The sequence below is a fragment of the Strongylocentrotus purpuratus genome, unplaced genomic scaffold (genome assembly GCF_000002235.5).
Source record: "Strongylocentrotus purpuratus isolate Spur 01 unplaced genomic scaffold, Spur_5.0 spur5_scaffold_7, whole genome shotgun sequence".
Classification (NCBI taxonomy): Eukaryota; Metazoa; Echinodermata; class Echinoidea; order Camarodonta; family Strongylocentrotidae; genus Strongylocentrotus; species Strongylocentrotus purpuratus.
In genome coordinates, this window is record NW_022145613.1 from 10,133,354 (window position 1) to 10,156,628 (window position 23,275).

A 23,275-nucleotide genomic window follows, 5' to 3' on the forward strand; every position below is an offset into this window, starting at 1 on the left:
AATAACGAAGCTGATACTGGGCAGCCTTGGCGAACGCCCTTTTGAATATAAAAAGTTTCAGATAGCCACCCATGCTGTGACACCCTACCATGGGCATTTGTGTATAAAGTTTTAATCCATCCTATAAAGGAAACTTTGAAATTCATACGTTTCAATGTCTCAAAAAGAAACGAGTGATTTACATTATCAAACGCCTTTTTGAAATCTAAAAATGAAATGATACCGTCAATATTTGTTAATTTACAATAATCAATAACATCTTGTACAAGTCTTATGTTTTCACTTGCCATTGTACCCTTCACGAAACCTCTCTGATCGGCCGAAATTATACTTGGCATATTTGGTTGTAGCCGTATTGACAAAACACGTGCTGCAATTTTATAGTCTATATTAAGGAGAGAAATCGGTCGCCAATTATCAAGAGAACCCTTGTTGCCCTTTTTATACAAAAGAGTAAGAATAGATTGACCTTGTGTGAACGAGAGCTCTTGCCTCTCATACCCTTCATTTAAACTATTTATCACCATGTCCTTTATCTGTTCCCAAAAACATTTATAGAATTCAACACTTAGACCGTCACTCCCAGGTGACTTATTTAAATTCATAGTAGACAATGCTTTCCAACATTCCGTCTCTTTTAACAAACCTTCACACCCGGCCCCCCCCCACTCAGTGTTATTTAGGGTACGCATATGCGTGTTCCAACCGACCCCCCCCCCCCCCTTTTCAGCAAAAGTCCGGTGTGTAAAGTCAATGCGGCTCGACCTTTTTCTTTTGTATACGAGCCTTTTTCCGCACCCCCCCTTTTCAGCAAAAGTCCGGTGTGTAAAGTCAATACGGCTCGACCTTTTTCTTTTGTTACGAAAAGGACATTTTGGCAACACGCATGCGGTCATTTTGAAACCTGAGTGGGGGGGCCGGGCCTTCACAGCTCTCGGCTTCCTCTTCTGTTAAACACTTCATGTTTACATTTCTGAAATAATCATCATAATTTGCTCCACTTTCTTCTGTCTTACTATACATCATCTTATAAAATTGTTGAATCTCTTTTAAAATATCTTCACTATTCACAATTCTGTTACCATCTTTCTCTATATAATGTAACTCTTTCTTTTTTCCTCTCTGTTTCTCAAGCTGTAAAAAAATACTTTGTACATTTTTCACCCTGTTCTAGCCATTTTTCTCTTGATCTGACGTAAGCTCCTTTACATTTCATAGTATACCATTCGTCTAGCTCTCGTTTTAGGTTATCTAGTTTTTCTTTATCAGTATCATTTAAATGTTCACCTTCTACTGAACACAACTGTCTTAATTCCTTTTCCATTTTCACATAATACTGTTTCATTTTTCTTTGTTTTAATCTTGCGTAACATATACTATATTCTTTTAATTTAAACTTACAAACTTTCTACTGTAGTTGTTTACTCATAGTACTTGTTTCAATCTTAATCGTTCGTATCAAGTCTTTAACATTTTGTACATACATGTTATCATCCAGCAAAAAATTATTTAACTTCCAATAATCTTTTCCCCTTTTTTCTTGGGATATTTTGATTTTCAAAGATATTGCATTGTGGTCACATTTTAAACATGGTCGAATATCTGTCGAGAAAACTGAACATTTAAAATCTTTTGTTATTAACCAATAATCCAGACGAGAGTAAAGTTTTAATGACAACTGTCGCCAAGTAAACTGTTTCTTGTCTGGAAAAAATTCCCCCATATATCTAAAAGCCTATTTCTCGTTTGGAAGGATTTAAAATACTTTTTGGGTAAATATGCGTGAGATATCCCGTAAGTATCTAGGGTTCTGTTCTGTACACAATTCCAGTCACCACCTGCAATCATAATACTACTACCGGGCCTATAAAGTTTTATCCATTGGTCAAGTGATTAATAGAATGTTTCCTTTTCTATACATTTTGCTGGTGAATATACATTTACACAAAAATATGTTTTTAAATTACATGAGAATTCCACAATTATCGCTCTTCCATCTCCTTTTAGATGAACATTAATTATATCAATTGGGAGACCACTGCGAATCAAAATTGCTACCCCTTTTTAGTGGTTGGTTCCGTGATCGAAAAACAATGCCCTGACCATTCACGATTTATACTATTTTCATTGTCACGCTTCAAAAAAGTTTCTTGTAGAAGTGCGATGTCACACTTTTGATGTTTCAACCACAGAAATATCTTATCTCTTTTCAATTTATTACGCAAACCCCTTACATTAAGGGATATCAAATGTATATTTGAATTGATCATAGTTAATCAAGAACTTCTCAGCATTTTCTTCATATATCTCAGTTTCAACTCACTTCTTCTTATTCGATTCCTTTCTTTTTCTCTTTGCTGCTTTTCTCTTCTCCCGTGCTGCCTTTGGTGGCGTTTCTGCTGATAGCGTGGATTCCGAGCTTTCGTCGTCGCTATCGCGATCGCTGATCTCGGAGTTCAAAGCACTGTCGCTTGAGGACTTGCTGTTGTTCTTTGGTTTATGCTTTTCCTTTTTTTTTTCTCTCGTCGGATACACGAGTTGACTGATCATGACTACCCTTCGACTTGTTGGATGTGTTGCTTGAAGATGGTGTTGTGCTAGTGGCCTTTGTGAATGGAAGGAAATCTTTTAGATTCGTTTGCTTTCAAACTTTAACGCTATATGATTCCTGTGTGAGACTATTGGTGTCTGAAAACTAGGAAAAATATTTTCGTTAAAAAGAGGAAAGAAACAGAACTATTGATTCTTTAATTTCTGATTTGTCCAAAGAACAATGGCGCGAGATATTCTCGGTTGAAGATGCTAATTTATCATATCAAAACTTTTTGCATAAACTCTCTTTTTATATAGATAAGAATATGCCATTTATTTAAAAAAAGACAATATAAGTATAAAACAGCCATGGATTACTCGGGGGTTAATGAAATCAATTTTAACTCGCAATCGTTTGTATAAAATATCATTGCGTAAACCAACTGCTCAGAATAAAGCATTATAGAAATAGATTAACAACTTTAATTCGTGTATCACGTAAACGGTATTATTCAAATAAAATAGAATCTAATCAAGGGAATGTAGGTATTATGGCAAACTATTAATGATCTCTTAAAAACTAAAAAGAAAGTATGCTCTGATATGATAGTTGAAAGTGGTAATGAAATCACGGACCCTCATTCAATTGCTACTGCTTTCAATAACTATTTTGTTAGTATAGGTCCACGTTTAGCCTCGACAATACACTCAAATGAAAACTTTAAGGATTATTTATTTGATGCTAATGAAAATTCATCATTTTTTATCCCAGTGAATGAAAATGAAATATTAGAGATAGTTCGATCGTTTAAGATGAGTAGATCATGCGGTTATGATGGAATAAGTGTGTATTTATTAAAGAAAATTATTTATTGTTTGGCCTCTCCCCTAGTTCATATTTGTAATTTATCCCTTTCGACAGGCATTTTCCCGGACTCCTTAAAGATAGCCAAAGTGATTCCTATTCATAAAAAAGATGATTTAACTCAAATAAAAAATTATCGCCCTATCTCGCTATTGCCGGTCATTTCCAAGATTTTAGAAAAAATTGTTTATAAACGCCTTTATTCTTTTTTACAAGAAAATAATACTCTTATTTGCAATCAGTTTGGATTCCGAAAAGGTGTTTCTACTGATTATGCTTTGATACAATCTTGTGATAAAATAACTCAAACACTTAATAATAAGGAACATATAATTGGGGTTTTTATGGACCTGTCAAAAGCTTTTGACACCATGAATCATAACATTTTGTTGCAAAAACTTACTCATTATGGTATACGAGGCACAGCCTTAAACTTGTTTAAGAATTATTTAGTTAATCGAAAGCAATTTGTTTCATTTCAGTCAGTAAATTCCCCTAACTTAAATGTGTTATGTGGTGTTCCTCAAGGATCAATTTTAGGCCCCCTTCTTTTTCTTATTTATATTAATGACATAGTAAAGTCATCACAACTTCTTACTTACGTGCTTTTCGCAGATGACACTAACATATTTTGTTCTCATAAATGCTTGAATACTCTAATTTATACTCTCAATAATTAATTAGTTAACATGTTTTAAATGCAATAAATTGTCCCTTAATTTAGATAAAACATGTTTTATCAATTTTGTGCTTCCCAAACACACTTTGATCAGGTTATAAACATTGTTATTGATGATATTTCTATAGTTGAAAGGAAATCGACAAAATTTTTAGGTATAACTTTGGATTCAAAGCTTACTTGGAATAATCATGTAAATAATATTACAACATCAATTTCAAGGGCAGTTGGGGTAATTGGTAAAATGAGGGATCTTGTACCCGAGAAAATACTTTATACATTATATAATGCATTAGTGTTACCTTATTTTACATACTGTAATGTAGTTTGGGGGAACTGTAGTATAACTAAGATTAATATAATTTTTCTCCTGCAAAAAAGAGCACTTAGGATTTGTACTCATTCTAATTACTTAGCTCATACAAATCCGTTATTTTATAGATTAAATATTTTAAAAGTGAGTGATTTGCACTTATATCAAACAGCAATCTGTATGTTTAAATACACACAAAATTCACTTCCTCTTTTTCATGACGTATTTATTCCTAATTCCCATGTTCACTCATATCCAACGCGTAATTGTACTGATTTTCATTTACACAATGATTGTGTAAATGAAAATCAGTACAATTACAGATTTCTGACTTTATGGTTTAGAAAGGGCTCAATAAAACAAGGATTAAGTAGCATTTTCTGTATTTTTTACAGTCCATAATTGAAGAAATAGTCCAGAATGGAATAATTCCTTGTTAATCCTAAATCTTTGTTAGCGCATAAGTCCATAAGATATCACGATCCAGACATTTGGAATGCACTCCCTAGACATATTAAAACAGTGTACATCTCTCTATTCATTTAAAGCTACACTAAAAAAAAAAACATTATTTCACAATATAATGTATAAAGATTTTTAAAAAATTTAAAAATTTAAAAATTTAAAAAAGCGTTTTTTGTAAAACTTTAGAAACTACATTAAATTTTGGTCTGACGTTACATAGTAATACTGATGATTTAACATTTTGGCGGTTGAGGACACTTGCACTTGCACACACACGCACCACTTGCACCCTTGTTTTTGTTTAGTTTCTCTCTTATCTCTGTCATTAACGTATAATTAGTAGCCATATAAATATGAGATTCATATGCTAATTCTATAATTATTTATATTGAATACAACTGTCTATATTCACATTTAATTGTAATATATATCATTTGAGTATCATGGCCCCCTCTTCTTGTTAATTTGCCAATATTTCACAACTCATTTTTATTTTAGCTCGGTTGACCGTCTACTCAAGCTTTTGCTTATAACGGCGACCTTCTGCTTTCTTTCTTTATACACGCAATGGCCCAACGTATAAGTTTACTCTTACTCATGTATTATACATTTGTTTCTATATTTTGTATATTGTTTGCATACCTTATGTTTTATATAATTATCCATATTTGTTGTATAACTGATTTGTTTGATTGCAGAAAATAAAGTCTTTGAAATGAAATGAAAATGAACACTGATTCTCTCGATCGGTTGCCTGGTGATGAGAAGCATTCGGACAATTAACTTTCACATGCCCACTTTGCATACATATGCGATTTTTTTTTTTTTTTAATAGTTTCAACAACAGACTAAGTAAAAGTGAATATACATTAATGAGGTCGACATAAAGTTCACATCCAGTTTATTCAATGATGACGTGTTTTGTAATCCAGGAGGGGGGGGGGGAATACTCAGATTCGGTTTGGACGGGGGTGTGCCGCCCAAGCCTCGAAACCCCTACCCCCTTATTAGGGGTCATTTTGGGTCATTTTTTTGTGGGAAAAGGACGCACTTTTCACAATTTTCGGGTGTTCTCGGAAATTTTGAAATTTTGAAAAAACAGACCCATTTTTAATGGTATTTTTGTTAAAAGTGGGACCCATTTTAAGATATTTTGTTGTGAAAAAGTGACCCATTAGAGCGGCACACTCCCGTATGTCCTGATATGTGAGTCCCCCCCCCCCCGGTTTGTAATAGTTGGTAAAACTTAGTCAAGACACAATAGGGCCTACCCGATCAAAACTAACAAAAATAGTCGACAAGGTATTCATTAATAGAGTAGTAACGGCACTAACGGGTAAATGTTGGCTGTAAAAACTCACATCTCCCTGGTAATACCTATTTTTATCAATTATAGACAAATGATTTGGGGTGATATTGGGAACGAGGTAAAACTAGTTAATAATGGGTTTAAACTGACTACAGACTGGCTTGGACTGCCTAATCCGATCTGAACTTAATATGAACTGGCTGTGGACGGGGAAGAAACGAGATGGACGTATTGAGGACTGTTTACAAACGAACTAGGATCGTATTATAGACATTTTTTACACATTCTGCCCCGACCACAACCCGTTTTACGATTTTCTAGGACGGTTCCAGAACCTAGTGAGAACTAGGTTGGTGTGATGGAGGCTTAAGTATTGCATTGCATTGTATTGTCATTAGGTGCCCGTTTCACAAAACTTGTCATCGGTCACAAATGACAGTCTTTGTTATTAGCTACTGAAATCCTTGCTTCTGATTGGTTATCAGCAGATTTGTCACTGATTTTTGGCAATTGTCATTGAAAAAAGGCTTTGTGAAACGGGTTCCTGATGATCAGCGGATATAAGCAGAGATTGCTAACCTTTCCTGGGAGGACAGGTGAGGGATAGTCCTGTCCATCTCTTGTCGGTGCCGCATCGCCACTCCACCGACTCGTTGCCTTAGGTACAAATGACGGCTATGACCTCGTCCTCATTGTAATGTGACTTGACAAAACTCATGTATGTGTTTGGAGGGAGTGATGGAAGGTCACATGCAAGATCTGCCAAGGAAACACATGGAAAGAAACTGCTTTAAAGTAGAGACCAGATTTTTAATTCTTGACATTTGACAACCTCCGACATATTCTCAGTAGGTAATGTGATTACATATTGTGGTTGTGACCTCGTTATTTGTTGTAGTTTAACTTGGCAAAGCTCATGTATGTCTTTGGAAGGAGCCAATTGCAAGGTCACATGCCACATCTATATCAATAGGAAGCATTGAAAAATACTATTCTTTACATGTGACTTCATGAAATCAGGGAATTGTGTGTTGTCAAATTATGCAAATTTACATTTAGGGCTAACTCATACAGTGTTCTATTCTAAATTGATGACCACACACATTTCTTGTATTCCTCTTTTAACCTCTGGCAATTATCAACAAGATTCCATGGAAAGCATTATGGCTATGACCTCATCTTCCTTGTAATGTAACTTGACAATGCCCATTTATGTGTCTGGAGGTAGCGACAGAAGGGTACATCTGATCGTGTTAACCCTACCTTTTCCTGTGCAGATCACTCCAGCGTCCTCCAAATGCGAGCAGTCATGGGTAGTGTCGTGTGGGCAGTCTGTGAGGCTTTGTTCATCCCCTTCACAAGCCACGTTATCCATGTAGATAGAGCCATAAGAGCGAGAGCCGAAATAGCTAGCGGGAACGACCCGCTTTGCGCTGCCGAAGCCCAGTTCGTTACAGACCACAGTGGCGTCGTTTTTGTCCCAATCGTCATCGCATATGGTCCCCCATACGATGTTGCGGAGAATCTCCACGCGGCCCTCGTAGGGACCGGAACCGTCTACAAGTCGGACTAAGATAAGATAAAATTACGAAATAAAATGTTATTACAACAAGTGTGGGTCGTGACTGCAGGTCCTGAATTCTGCATTGGATCCTGAATGCAAGTATGGATCCGGAAGGCAATGAACTTTAAAAATGTAGACATTTATCCACATTTGCCACTCCCCACCCAGGTAATGTAAATATTTACCCTGTAGGAATTAGTTCCTTGAAATGCTAGAGCACCTTATAAATATCAGTGGAGCGTCAGGAGTCAAATATGTCGGACATGAGCACTATAAAAGAACCCATGATGATTATTATTATTACTATTATCATTATTATTATTATTATTATTATTATTATTATTATAATCATCATCAATATTATTATTAGGTTATTATTATTATTAATATTGTTATCATTATCTTCATTTTTATTATTAACTGAACAAAATCACCATGGCTATATTTGTGACAAGTTTCAATTGCTAAGAGTAAGAACTGAAAATACATGTAAAATAAGAAATGCTGCGACTGGCATATTACTGTCTATTGCTGTAATCATCGTGCATTGCAAGACTTTAAAAAAGACTTTAAAATACCTTATTGTGGCTGGTTAGTGTTATTTATAGACAATCAAATGTGTTTCCTCCGACTGCAAAAGATTAGAATGAGTTGCAATCATGTAATATTGATGTACGTTTTAAATATATATTAGGTCACATCCTCGAAAATATAAGTATTGACATTCCAATCAATGTTCGTCTTTTTAATTGGAATACTTTGTAAAAAAATAATGTATTTTGCTTCAATTATCGCTTTGTAGTTTTGATAAAAAATGAAAATTCTGTATGTATTATTTTCTTTCTTATTTCTTCCAATTAATACAGTAAATGCTATCCGTTTCGTTTTCTTTGTGATTTGCACGTATTCCCACGCTTTTAAAAATGTATCTGATTAAATATTGTTCTTAAAATTGTACAATGGACTTTGTGATAGATTAGCCTCGTGTTCTTATAATTCTTACACTACACTACTGCTATTAAAGGGGAGTAAAACATAATTTGTCTTACTTGGAGCTGAGCATACGACTCCTGCGTCGTTCTCATGAGTGCAATTGTGGACTTCTACCCCATTGTTGGGACAGAATGCGATTGACGACTCGTGTCCTCCGCAGGCCAGGTTGTCCACGTAGATCGGTCCAGTACCCGGTCCGAAGCTGGCACCTTTGGCGGCCTCGATGCCAGGACCAAGACCTAGCTGCTTGCAGACCACACGGGCATCGTTCTTGTCCCAGTTGTTGTCACAGACCGTGCCCCAGACACCATCGAGCTCGATTTCGATTCGACCTTGGTAGGCGTTTTCGCCACCAACCAGCCGAAGAGTGATGTTGTTTTCTGAGTTTATGAATGAGAAGGTGATAATAATGAAAATAATAATACAAATTAATAATATTATTATAACAATAACAAACCTAAATTTGATTTGTTTAGCGCATTTTCCAGCGGGTGTAAGTTGTTGTTTGTTGTTTGATTGAGTTTTAAGTCAATTCAGTCAAACTTGAATATTTATGCCTTAAGGTGCTGTTACTTAGTTTATAAACTGCTGGAGAATAGTAGATTAGGAAAAGAAGAGGCAAATGTTTTTAATTTATGAGAACAAAAGCACTAGTTCTTAGAAATGTATTTAGTTTATTCAATAGTCTTGGGACAACAGATTGGAGAATTTGAAGGCAGTCTTTTTTCGTGGTTTGAGAAAGAAGGAAGGAAATGAATTAGATCGAAGTGAATATGATTTGTTCTGCTGCCGGAAGAGTGAGGGGGTGTTTTAGGACGTGTGGTTGACATAGCTATAAAAGACTGAAGTATCCGCAATTCTGAATTCTGTCAGTAATCATCATAATATATACTGAAAGTTATCATGGAGATGGTCGGTCGAGTGATGTCCAGATTTTGTGGATATACTCTAGGTTTTGTACATTGGTAACTTTTAAAATCAAGATATAACCTAATCAGCCAGAGCAAACCACAGAATTGAGTGACCACGCTTCTGCGTTTGGGTAGATTAATGGATTACTGAGTTTATATGACTTTTATAAATAAATACAGTTCCCCCCCCCCCCAGATTAGAATACAAATTACAAGAACTGTGCTCTGCAGAGGGTATCTAGGATTGTTCAAAAAGGGGCAATTTTTTGTTTATTCCTGAAATGTCTTTTAGTTGAAAAGGAGAAATCCGAACCCTTCGACCTTGATTCACCTATGATATGTCAACTTTGGTGTCTGTTTCGGGGGCTCTCGATCGGGGCCAAACCTTAGAGCTCAAGCTAGGTTATGCTAACCTTTTTGTTCATGCATGATGGATGATATGGGTGACTATTTTGAGATAATATCCTAGACTTTATACTTTCCACCCAGGTGTTAAATGAGTACCCGGTAGGATGCGACCGTCATTGTTGTTCAAACAATTTTTGAGCGTCAAGTAACGCCTGGCTGGAATGCTCCCCAGGGAGTGGAGCATGTGCACACAGCGTGTGCAGGCAAGCACTGAATCCACTGACCGGGGTAATAGTATATTTATAAAGTGCTTAGAGACATTTTATTAATCGCTATATAAAAGCTAAATACTATTATATTATTATTATCCTTACCGGGGAGTGAGCAGATCACACCAGCATCTCGTGAGTGGTCGCACGTCGTGTTTGGCGAGATGCCGAACTGCGGGCACTGCACCAACGACCCTTCATAACCGGTGCACCGTATGTTTTCGGCGAGGATCGGCCCCGTGCCCTCTCCGAAATACGAACCGGTCTTGGCCGTAGCTGCGAAGCCGTACTTGAGCTGACGACAGGCAACACGGGCCTCGTCCTCATCCCACTGCGTGTCACAGATTGTGCTCCATTCGTCGTTGACGTACATCTCTACTCGACCCTGGTACGCGTTCATACCTCCCATGAGACGAACTGATATTAGGCAAGGGCAAAACCAACAGAATTTACATTCATGTTATGAAGAATATTATGGGAAGGTATTGAAGAATAAAAATACGAGGCGGAAACCAGAGGGCCTCGAAAGTTGGTATTCTATAATTATAAAGACGCGACTCGTGCTGCACGGATTTTGACAGAAAAACCGGTTGCATGCGACTCCCGTGGCCCTCACAATCGATGAGAATGCATTCCGACTCGACAAGTTGATGTTTGGAAACATATTATCTAGGTAATCTGCTCTGAATATATATTATAGTGAAATAATTAGTTAATGTACCAAGATGTATTAGCAATTGATTTATAGGAATTCATGAGAATAAATTTTGAACACAAAATATCGTTACATTGAGTTGCCAAAAACACAAAGGCAACTACTTTTGAAAAGGCAAAAGCCTTGTGCGTGACCTATATTGAAATGTGCAAACATGACAATGACGAATAACGTAACCTAACAATGATATCTATATATATACAATAGGGTATTGAAATCGCCCTTTCGTTGATTTATCAAAATAGTTGCCTTTGTGTTTTTGGTAACTCGATAAAATTGAAGGCTGTTATGCATAGGTACGATTTTTTTTAAGGACTCGCATTTGATCATTTATTATTTATAAAACAGTTACTATTTACGATCGGTACCCACTTTTTGGAACACACACCACACCGGCATCTTCACTGTGGGAGCATCCAGTTTGGTTGTTATATTCGCAATCAAAGATTGTTGCTTCGTCTCCAGAGCACAGGACATCATCCATGTGGATCGGTCCGAAGCCCCGGCCAAAGCTGGCGTACTTCCTGGCCTCGACGGCCCGTCCGAGCCCGAGCTGGTTGCAGACTACCGAAGCGTCCTCCATGTCCCAGTAATCATCGCACACGGTTCCCCAGGTGTTGTTGATGTTAACCTCGACGCGGCCTTCGAAGATGTTGTTGCCTCCAACCAGACGAAGTCCCATTGCAGAATCTGAGGAAGAGCGGGAGAGAAAAGATGAAGGATGCATGAGGAGCATGTATAGATTATTCCTCTTTTAACCTCTGGCAACTTTCAACAAGATTCCATGGAAAGCCTTATGGCTATGACCCCATCTTCCTTGTAATGTAACTTGACAATGCCCATTTTTGTGTCTGGAGGTAGCGACAGAAGGGTACATCTGATCGTGTTAACCCTACCTTTTCCCGTGCAGATAACTCCAGCATCCTCCAAATGCGAGCAGTCATGGGTAGTGTCATGCGGGCAGTCTGTGAGGCTTTGTTCATCCCCTTCACAAGCCACGTTATCCATGTGGATATAGCCATAAGAGCGAGAGCCGAAGTAGCTAGCGGCGACGGCCCGCTTTGCACCGCCGAAGCCGAGTTCGTTGCAGACCACAGTGGCGTCGTTGATGTCCCAACCGTCATCGCATACAATCCCCCATACGATGTTGCGGAGAATCTCCAAGCGGCCCTCGTATGGACCGGAACCGTCTACAAGTCGGACTAAGATCAGATAAAATTACGAAATAAAATTTTATTACAACAAGTGTGGGTCGTGACTGCAGGTCCTGAATTCTGCATTGGATCCTGAATGCAAGTATGGATCCGGAAGGCAATGAACTTTAAAAATGTAGACATTTATCCACATTTGCCACTCCCCACCCAGGTAATGTAAATATTTACCCTGTAGGAATTAGTTCCTTGAAATGCTAGAGCACCTTATAAATAGCAGTGGAGCGTCAGGAGTCAAATATGTCGGACATGAGCACTATAAAAGAACCCATGATGATTATTATTATTACTATTATCATTATTATTATTATTATTATTATTATTATTATAATCATCATCAATATTATTATTAGGTTATTATTATTATTAATATTATTATCATTATCTTCATTTTTATTATTAACTGAAAAAAAATCACCATGGCTATATTTGTGACAAGTTTCAATTGCTAAGAACTGAAAATACATGAAAAACCAGAAGTGCTGCGACTGGCATATTACTGTCTATGCTGTAATCATCATGCATTGCAAGACTTTAAAAAAGACTTTAATATACCTAATTGTGGCTGGTTAAATTTATTTATAGACAACCAAATGTGTTTCCTCCGACTGCAAAAGATTAGAATGAGTTGCAATCATGTAATATTGATGTACGTTTTAAATATATATTAGGTCAAATCCTCGAAAATATAAGTATTGACATTCCAATCAATGTTCGTCTTTTTATTGGAATACTTTGTAAACAAATAAATGTATTTTGCTTCAGTTATCGCTTTGTAGTTTTGATAAAAAATGAAAATTCTGTATGTATTATTTTCTTTTCTTATTTCTTCCAATTAATACAGTAAATGCTATCCGTTTCGTTTTCTTTCTGATTTGCATGTATTCCCGCGCTTTTAAACATGTATCTGATTAAATATTGTTCTTGAAATTGTACAATGGACTTTGTGATAGATTAGCCTCGTGTTCTTATAATTCTTACACTACACTACTGCTATTAAAGGGGAGTAAAACATAATTAGTCTTACTTGGAGCTGAGCATACGACTCCTGCGTCGTTCTCATGAGTGCAATTGTGGACTTCTACCCCATTGTTGGGACAGAATGCGATTGACGACTCGTGTCCTCCGCAGGCCAGGTTGTCCACGTAGATCGGTCCAGTACCCGGTCCGAAGCTGGCACCTTTGGCGGCCTCGATGCCAGGACCAAGACCTAGCTGCTTGCAGACCACACGGGCATCGTTCTTGTCCCAGTTGTTGTCACAGACCGTGCCCCAGACACCATCGAGCTTGATGTCGATCCGACCTTGGTAGGCGTTCTCGCCACCAACCAGCCGAAGAGTGATGTTGTTTTCTGAGTTTATGAATGAGAAGGTGATAATAATGAAAATAATAATACAAATTAATAATATTATTATAACAATAACAAACCTAAATTTGATTTGTTTAGCGCATTTTCCAGCGGGTGTAAGTTGTTGTTTGTTGTTTGATTGAGTTTTAAGTCAATTCAGTCAAACTTGAATATTTATGCCTTAAGGTGCTGTTACTTAGTTTATAAACTGCTGGATAATAGCAGATTATGAAAAGAAGAGGCAATGTTTTTAATTTATGAGAACAAAAGCACTAGTTCTTAGAAATGTATTTAGTTTATTCAATAGTCTTGGGACAACAGAGTGGAGAATTTGAAGGCAGTCTTTTTTCGTGGTTTGAGAAAGAAGGAAGGAAATGAATTAGATCGAAGTGAATATGATTTGTTTTGCTGCCGGAAGAGTGAGGGGATGTTTTAGGACGTGTGGTTGACATAGCTATAAAAGACTGAAGTATCCGCAATTCTGAATTCTGTCAGTAATCATCATAATATATACTGAAAGTAATCATGGAGATGGTCGGTCGAGTGATGTCCAGATTTTGTGGATATACTCTAGGTTTTGTACATTGGTAACTTTTAAAATCAAGATATAACTTAATCAGCCAGAGCAAACTACAGAATTGAGTGACCACGCTTCTGCGTTTGGGTAGATTAATGGATTACTGAGTTTATATGACTTTTATAAATAAATACAGTTCCCCCCCCCCCCCAGATTAGAATACAAATTACAAGAACTGTGCTCTGCAGAGGGTATCTAGGATTGTTCAAAAAGGGGGCAATTTTTTGTTTATTCCTGAAATGTCTTTTAGTTGAAAAGGAGAAATCCGAACCCTTCGACCTTGATTCACCTATGATATGTCAACTTTGGTGTCTGTTTCGGGGGCTCTCGATCGGGGCCAAACCTTAGAGCTCAAGCTAGGTTATGCTAACCTTTTTGTTCATGCATGATGGATGATATGGGTGACTATTTTGAGATAATATCCTAGACTTTATACTTTCCACCCAGGTGTTAAATGAGGACCCAGTAGGATGCGACCGTCATTGTTGTTCAAACAATTTTTGAGCGTCAAGTAACGCCTGGCAGGAATGCTCCCCAGGGAGTGGAGCATGTGCACACAGCGTGTGCAGGCAAGCACTGAATCTACTGACCGGGGTAATAGTATATTTATAAAGCGCTTAGAGACATTGTATTAATCGCTATATAAAAGCTAAATACTATTATATTATTATTATCCTTACCGGGGAGTGAGCAGATCACACCAGCATCTCGTGAGTGGTCGCACGTCGTGTTTGGCGAGATGCCGAACTGCGGGCACTGCACCAACGACCCTTCATAACCGGTGCACCGTATGTTTTCGGCGAGGATCGGCCCCGTGCCCTCTCCGAAATACGAACCGGTCTTGGCCGTAGCTGCGAAGCCGTACTTGAGCTGACGACAGGCAACACGGGCCTCGTCCTCATCCCACTGCGTGTCACAGATTGTGCTCCATTCGTCGTTGACGTACATCTCTACTCGACCCTGGTACGCGTTCATACCTCCCATGAGACGAACTGATATTAGGCAAGGGGCAAAACCAACAGAATTTACATTCATGTTATGAAGAAGATTATGGGAAGATATATTGAAGAATAAAAATACGAGGCGGAAACCAGAGGGCCTCGAAAGTTGGTATTCTATATAAAGACGCGATTCGTGCTGCACGGATTTTGACAGAAAAACCGGTTGCATGCGACTCCCGTGGCCCTCACAATCGATGAGAATGCATTCCGACTCGACAAGATGATGTTTGGAAACATATTATCTAGGTAATCTGCTCTGAATATATATTATAGTGAAATAAGTAGTTAATGTACCAAGATGTATTAGCAATTGATTTATAGGAATTCATGAGAATAAATTTTGAACACAATATATCGTTACATTGAGTTGCCAAAAACACAAAGGCAACTACTTTTGAAAAGGCAAAAGCCTTGTGCGTGACCTATATTGAAATGTGCAAACGTGACAATGACGAATAACGTAACCTAACAATGATATCTATATAGGGTATTGAAATCGCCCTTTCGTTGATCAAAAAATCAAAAATAGTTGCCTTTGTTTTTTGGGTAACTCGATATTATGCATAGGTACGATTTTTTTTAAGGACTCGCATTTATTATTTATAAAACAGTTACTATTTACAATCGGTACCCACTTTTTGGAGCACACACCACACCGGCATCTTCACTGTGGGAGCATCCAGTCTGGTTGTTATATTCGCAATCAAAGATGGTTGCTTCGTCTCCAGAGCACAGGACATCGTCCATGTGGATCGGTCCGAAGCCCCGGCCAAAGCTGGCGTACTTCCTGGCCTCGACGGCCCGGCCGAGCCCGAGCTGGTTGCAGACTACCGAAGCGTCTTCCATGTCCCAGTAATCATCGCACACGGTTCCCCAGGTGTTGTTGATGTTAACCTCGACGCGGCCTTCGAAGATGTTGTTGCCGCCAACCAGACGAAGTCCCATTGCAGCATCTGAGGAAGAGCAGGAGAGGGGAGATGAAGGATGCATGAGGAGCATGTATAGATTAATATAAATTATAAATCTGTATAAATTATATCGGCAAATCTAAGCCACATCATTTTGTTCCAAATGTTATTGAACTCAGTAAGTCGACTTGTTTAGGATGAGAAGGCCCAGGAAGACAAGGTGTTGCAGCTCGGCAGGTAGACTAGTGTAAGACGAGAAGACAAAATGCCGTGGTGGTGACAAAGGGGAGGTGATAGGGGAGCCCCTGACGTATTTTTTCTCATTGTCTGAAGAAGACTTAACAGTTTGGGGGTAGGAGTATGGGTCACCCTGTACATGACTACCCCTTCAACTGACAAGCAAAAATCAAAACAAGTCGACTCATCATCATCTTCTCGTCCTTGCTTCGTTCTTCTCGTATATTCGTCTTGTTGCTCTAAATTATTCCAAAATAAGTTCCAAGCGAAAATGGGACCAGGAAAGACATTTTACTCACCAGAATTTGAGCAAACGATGCCAACGTCATTATCGCTGGTGCATTGTGGGTCCCCGTCAGGTACCACTTCCGACGCGCACTGGTACATCAGCTGAAAGTTGGAATTGCAGTTGACGTTCTTGACCACAGCAGTGCCGGTGGCGTTGCCGTACCGGTCGTTGCCAAGCGACATGCTGATAACTTCTCCGTACCCCATCTGATTGCAGACAATGTTCGCATCGATGTCGTCGAACCCGACGCCGCATACCGTCTGCCATTGTTCGCCAACCTTGACCTCGACGCGACCTTCGGAGTGATTGCTGCCGCCAGCTAAGCGGGCTGCGTGACAAAGGTAAACAAAATCAAAATAGATTTAATATATATATATATATATATACAAACCTATCCGTTTTGACGAGAATGAAACTGATGGAAATACATCCCAATGTATTAATCATTGTTATTATTATTTTTAATCCTATATTGGGTAAAGAGTTGGTCTACTGATTTAAAACGCAACAGGGGGGCGTTTCATGAAAAAATTAGTCTGTGGTTTTCACCGACTAATATCATGTTCACCGACAATTCTTTTCCAGGCCTGAGATTGGTCAAATTTAGTCAGCGCTGACTAAAGTTTCATGAAACGCCCCCCTGGTCTCAACATGATCATACACCCACAACAAAAAGTGAGTCACCCTTACTCAAATTGATGAGTCACTGGTTTGTCCGTACAGCGAAACACTTGAAGGATCATGTGAGTCATTATGACTCGATACAAGTGAGTCTTAGATAAATAAGACTCATTTGTATCGAGTCATAGTGACTCACATGATCCTTCAAGTGTTTCGCTGTACGGACAAACCAGTGACTCATCAATTTGAGTAAGGGTGACTCACTTTTTGTTGTGGGTGCATCATGACATAGACCCCCCCTACTCCCTAGGCCTATCACACACATACCATACCATGCCAGAGTCACTGTCCACATTTGCAATGGAAAATATATCCTAAAATATCACATTTTAGCGATGTAATCGGTGGTCCCGCTACCCGAATCTGAAAAATCTACTTTGTACGCACTAAATTAAGCCTTAACTTGAGATTTATTTGTCACCCATACTGTCACGAAACAATCTTGAATTAATTCGTTTTACATCAAATAACAAGGATCTAGGAGTTTCGTTGTATAAAACAATGATGCAAGATCATGCATGTTTTCATTCGACACGGCTTCGTGCGATACAGTAGAATCTATAGTTAAGTTACACACAGCCTCATCAACTCGAGTGCGGATATCGTAAAATGAACGCATGCATCATTTGTATAATAATTAGAAGATTCAGCCCACGAATCCAGTTATAAAAATCATCGTTTAAAACCATATGAATAATTATGCGTACCAATTTTTCACTAGCTGCAGTCAAAACTCTTCTAAATCCAAGATATAAGATGGCGACGTCGCGTCGTCGATCGGGAATTCAAATATGGCTCGAGAATGAGCATTTTTGGATGACGTCACGAAAGCATGCGCGCGCATGCATACAGCCTCACTTTCAAGATGACTCACTTTTTTCTTCTAAAATGCTCTTATGTCGATCTTGACTCATTTTTTACGACTATGTGAGTCAGTCGAAGCATTTTGCAAATGCGTCAGCTCATGATTGACACACTGGTGAAATATAAATGAGTCAATAGAGACTCATTGGTTGTTACTAATGAGTCAATTTACACCTGACTCACGAAAATTATGCTTAAATGTGTCAAATGACTCACTTTTTGTTGTGGGTGTACAAAATGTGATCTGTAACTGTAGTGATTGAACAAATTTATGTTATATTAATGAGCTTGTAACATCCTTTTCAATAATCAATTTCACTTCCTTTAAACAAAGACTGAGTTTGACACTTGACATTCATAACCACCATCATGATCAACCTTAAAATCATTTTCTTCTGCGGCGCTATTGCATCTTCCTATCACTTACAGCTCATCATCATTGCAATCATCGTCATCATCATCATAATTTTCTTCTTCTTTTTCGTTTTCTTCACCATCTTCTTCTCCATCTTGATTCTTCGTCATCTTCTTCTTCTTTGGGGTGCAATTATCACCACCACCAACATCTTCAGAATCAGAATCTTCATCTTAATTGTCGTCATCATCACCCATCATCTTCACCATCGTCATCCGCCATCATCATCATCATCATCATCATCATCCTTCACCATCATTAATCCGCCATCATCATCATTATCATTATCATCATCATCATCATCATCATCCTCATCCTTCACCATCATCGTCCGCTATCATCATCATCATAATCATCAATTCATTAACACCACCAACAGTATCATCATCATCAGAATCTTCATCATCATCTCCATCATCATCATCATCATCATCCTCATCCTTCACCATCATTAATCCGCCATCATCATCATCATCATTATCATCATCATCATCATCATCCTCAACCTTCACCATCATTAATCCGCCATCATCATCATCACGCTTATTATTCTCTTACATTCCGGCAAGCATATCACCCCAGCGTCCTCCGTGTGCCGACAATTGTGGACGCCAATGCCACGGTGTTGGCAGTCGAGGATTGACGTTTCGCTGCCGTAGCATCGAGTGTCGTCCATGTGGATTAGACCGAGGCCCTGGCCAAAACGAGCGTTGGTGGAAGCAGCGAAAACCTCCTGGAAGCCGAGTTGACGACAGACGATCTATTGGAGAATTGATAAACGGCGGAGTTGTTGACGTAAGTTAATATAAATGTTTTAACTTGATTATATTAACAGATTGTTTGAAAGAATAAGAAAGATAAGTGTTTAATGGAACTGGGACAAATTCACCTTACCGTTACCTAATTTCGTATTGCATTAATTTGAATTTTTACGAAAATTGTCTATACTTTTTGGTTTGTATCGTATACGTGTACTACCGATCCCATTAAATTCTTCTTCTTTTCTCCTTCTTCTTTTTCTTCCTCTTATTCATCTTCTTGTTCGTGTAATACGAAATGGAAACAATTAATAATGCTAGAGTTGCTAGAGTTGTATCGCCTTTTGTAGGAAGAATTAAAAGCAAAAGAAAAAAACGAGACAAGAAGTGGAAGAAGAGGTTGCTAAAACGAAAACACAAGATTTGAAAAATTAAAAACGTGAATACGATACAAAACCTTCCAAACAAAAAAAGAGGAAAATTGTAAAGGGTATCAAACAAAACGGAGAAGAGATAAGAAGGGAAGACATAACCGGAAAAAAACTCGATCGCAGCTACTTTTGGAAATATCAACCTAAGGCTTGAGCGTCATCTATTGAAATTGTTCAACATGAAAATGACGTACTACGTAATTCAAGCAATTAGATATTGCCCCTGCATTGATTGTTCGGAAGTCGTTGCAGTTGAACTAAGTATACAAACCCGAGCATCGGTAGTGTCCCAGCTATCATCGCAGATCGTTCCCCAAGCACTATTGAGATAGACCTCTACCCTCCCCTGAAAGGGACTATTCCCTCCCATCAGCCGAACGGGTATGGCTACATCTGGCGGAAGCGTTGTCACTGGGTTAGGCAGCATCGTCGTCATCATCGACGCTATTGAAAAGGAAAATGACGATGAAAGCATATAATTATGCTAGTTTGAATCATTCGGGTTTGCAATTGTTTCTCATGTCAGACTAAAGGTATACTTAGTACGATGACCATTCGCGACGGGGTCTGGGTTAATGACATGTAAAAAAAAAAAAAAAAAAAAAAAGGCTTATGTGTGCATGATAACAAAATTAAATATTTTTCAGATTTTCAAATTCCCTAAAATGGTAACGTTAACAACTGCAAAAATGGTCATCAACATTTCAAATTTGCCGACGAAGGAAAAAGGTTCATTAGAATATAAGTGATCAGCCAACAAAGCTCCTAATTTTGCCAAATCCTGGACAAAGATTGGTCCTATAAACCCCAACCCTGCGCGCGCGCGCTCTCTCTCTCTCTCTCTCTCTCTCTCTTTCTCTCTATCTCTCTCTCTCTATCTTCCTCTCTCTCTCCATCTCCCTCTCTCCATCTCTTTTTTTCTCTCTCTCTCCCTCTCACTCCCTCCCGTGCCTCTAGTAATACATTTGCCCACTTCCACATTTTAATGTTTAACTGTCTATTGTACATACGAATCATTAAACATTCACATGTAAAACTGAAAATATAATTATACCTTCAAAATTGCAAAGGGCAGAAAAACTGGAAGTGAATGTAAGTCAATAATGAAAATGCAAAGACGTATTCTTAGGAATCTAAACAAAAACTAATCGATATTCATTTTTTCTTGTGTTTGCCATAATGCATTTCCAAACAGACGAAGAAACAAGAAAATAAAAGGGCAAATACTTTGAAAGAAATTCCATTACAAAGAAATTTAAAAGAAAAATTAAAGATCATCTCATACTTTAATATGAATGATTTATATCAGTCGTAATTCTTTTGATTAACACCTCTAGCAATAGTCTTATTATTATTGGATTCTTACCCGGGGTGGACGGGTAACAGACCACACCTGGGTCATCGGGATGTTGGCAGTCCACCTCGGAGAACTGCCCCACCGGACACTCCTCGAGATGACTCTCACTCCCCGTGCACTGGTAGTTCGTAGACATGATCCGTCCCGTGCTTGAGCCGAAGCGGGCCGTACGCGAAACCGAAGTCGCGTTGGTGAAGCCGAGGTGCTGGCAGACTACCGATCCGTCCCCGATGTCCCAGTACGCGCCGCACAATGACATCCAGTCTAAAGAGTTCCATCGCATTTCAACCCGACCTTCGTTTGGCGCGCTACCGTTGACCAATCGAAGCTCGTAAGACCCTTCAGAATGTCAAAAAAACGAACCGAAAGCAAAATTACTTAAAATGGTATATAATAAACCTATTCTAGAAGAAGAAGAAAAGGGAAAAGAAGAAGAAGAAGAAGAAGAAGAAGAAGAAGAAGAAGAAGAAGAAGGAGAAGAAGAAGAAAAAGGAGGAGAAGAAGAAGAAGAAGAAGAAGAAGAAGAAGAATATACGAAAATGCCTTTTATTCCGATCAAAGTGATAAACGAGGAGAAAGAAAGAGCTTATCATCATGGGAGTAAGCATTTAACATTTCATAGTAGGCCAGACAACAAAAAAAATCAATGTATGGCCAGCCAAAATGTAGTCAATTCAGAATATCAGATTGAGAATCACATAGTATGCATTAGCGTAGCATCGGGGAGGGCTACTGGGGTCCGTACTCTCCCTAGGAGGGAGATGAAGGAAATATTACAAAGTAAGATGACAAGATCTCATACCTACTTGAAGGCCTTGTTTACATTTGTTTTAATCATGGTCTCCCCTCCCCCTTGCCAGTACCCCTCGGTGGCTGGGCCCTTGCTACACCACTAAAGCAAGTTTCCTGCTGCTTTCAGAAAGTTGTATCCGGAAATTGTAGTGGCATAGGCTTAGTTGTGAGGGTGGGATTACCCGTTTATAAATAAGTCAGAAGCGGAGATCAAATTAATGATATTGATAAATCTGTGCGACCATCGGCGAGGACTTTGGATGAAAAAGCGAAATGTTTACAATTATTTTCGCGGGATTTTTGCATCTGGATTTTTCACAGTAGCGAAATTATGGGTGAGATATTATCCTGACGAAAATAGTAACCCATGTTTAAGGCCAAGATCTGAAATGTGGGGGCACTTTTAGGGATTTTGCAGTACAAAATCATACCCCGTGTTTAGGGATTTTTTGCAAAAAAGTAACACATTAGAGTGGCACATCCCCGTATAATGTATAAGGCGAGTACCGCTCCCCCCCCCCCCCCCCCCCCCCCCCTCTGGCCAACTGCCTGTTCCAACTTGGATGCACTCAATCATCGGCTTCGCATTTTTTCAAAAATAACGGTGGATACTAAAATATATTTTTTACATCTAAGTTTGATAGTTTAAGTCATTAAAATATTTAATTTTAGAAAAATACGTACCTTGGCACTTCACTGTCTCTAATCCATTTAGACAAAAGAACAATAAGAGCATAGACGACCAAATAGGTAAAGTTGGTGTACTTCTGTCAGGCGCCATTTTGTATTCTGCAAAAATATGAAATACATGTGAATGAAATAGCTGTGTGCGTTAACAAATAGTCCAAGGTATTTGTATTGCTAAAGTTGGATGTCCATGCATTACACAGTATTATGGTATGAGAAACATAAGTTAACAACTAAATTAGTCATACCCTTACCATTTTTTTTAATTTGTATGTACGTGAACAATATTTATTTAGCCAAATGTATGGGTTTTTTTTTAAACTTGACGTATTAAAGCTTACATCTAAAGGTAATCAAACAAAGGTCCTAATTCTGCCATTCCATCTTTCCTTCTTGAGTAATAAAAGACCCCCAAAAATCATATGTACAAGGGGTATGAATAATTCAGTTGTAAATTGCGAGAGGCCGAGTTATTTTTCAGTTTAAAGTAGAATATAAATGGTGTGATGATATCATTTATTCCATTTATTAGTTTAACACGGTCGAAACGATTACGGACATTTAAAAAAAAAAACTGTTTTAAGATTTTAAAATCTGGTTTGCTTTGTTGTTATTTCTTTACCATATTTAAACTTCTTTTATCGATCGTCACTCTCATTTAATATTCTTAGATCAATTTCCATTTCTTATTTGCTTATTATTGCAATATTTATGTTTAAGCCAAAATATCAATGTACAGTGCATCCAGTCTATGAT

General features: G+C 38.3%; 1 protein-coding gene across 1 annotated transcript; it reads right to left on the reverse strand.

Annotated features, from left to right (window-relative positions):
- Window positions 1-1,513: 1,513 nt before the first annotated feature.
- Window positions 1,514-22,616, reverse strand: LOC105445086 (deleted in malignant brain tumors 1 protein-like). The gene is given in 15 exon segments (XM_030974003.1): window positions 1,514-2,605; window positions 6,743-6,922; window positions 7,427-7,732; window positions 8,777-9,100; window positions 10,354-10,665; window positions 11,336-11,653; window positions 11,839-12,165; window positions 13,202-13,525; window positions 14,780-15,091; window positions 15,736-16,053; window positions 16,545-16,862; window positions 19,053-19,254; window positions 19,955-20,127; window positions 21,050-21,379; window positions 22,517-22,616. Coding segments are annotated over 15 exon segments (3,849 nt in total). The 5' UTR covers window positions 22,614-22,616; the 3' UTR covers window positions 1,514-2,597.
- Between the last annotated feature and the right edge of the window lie 659 nt (window positions 22,617-23,275).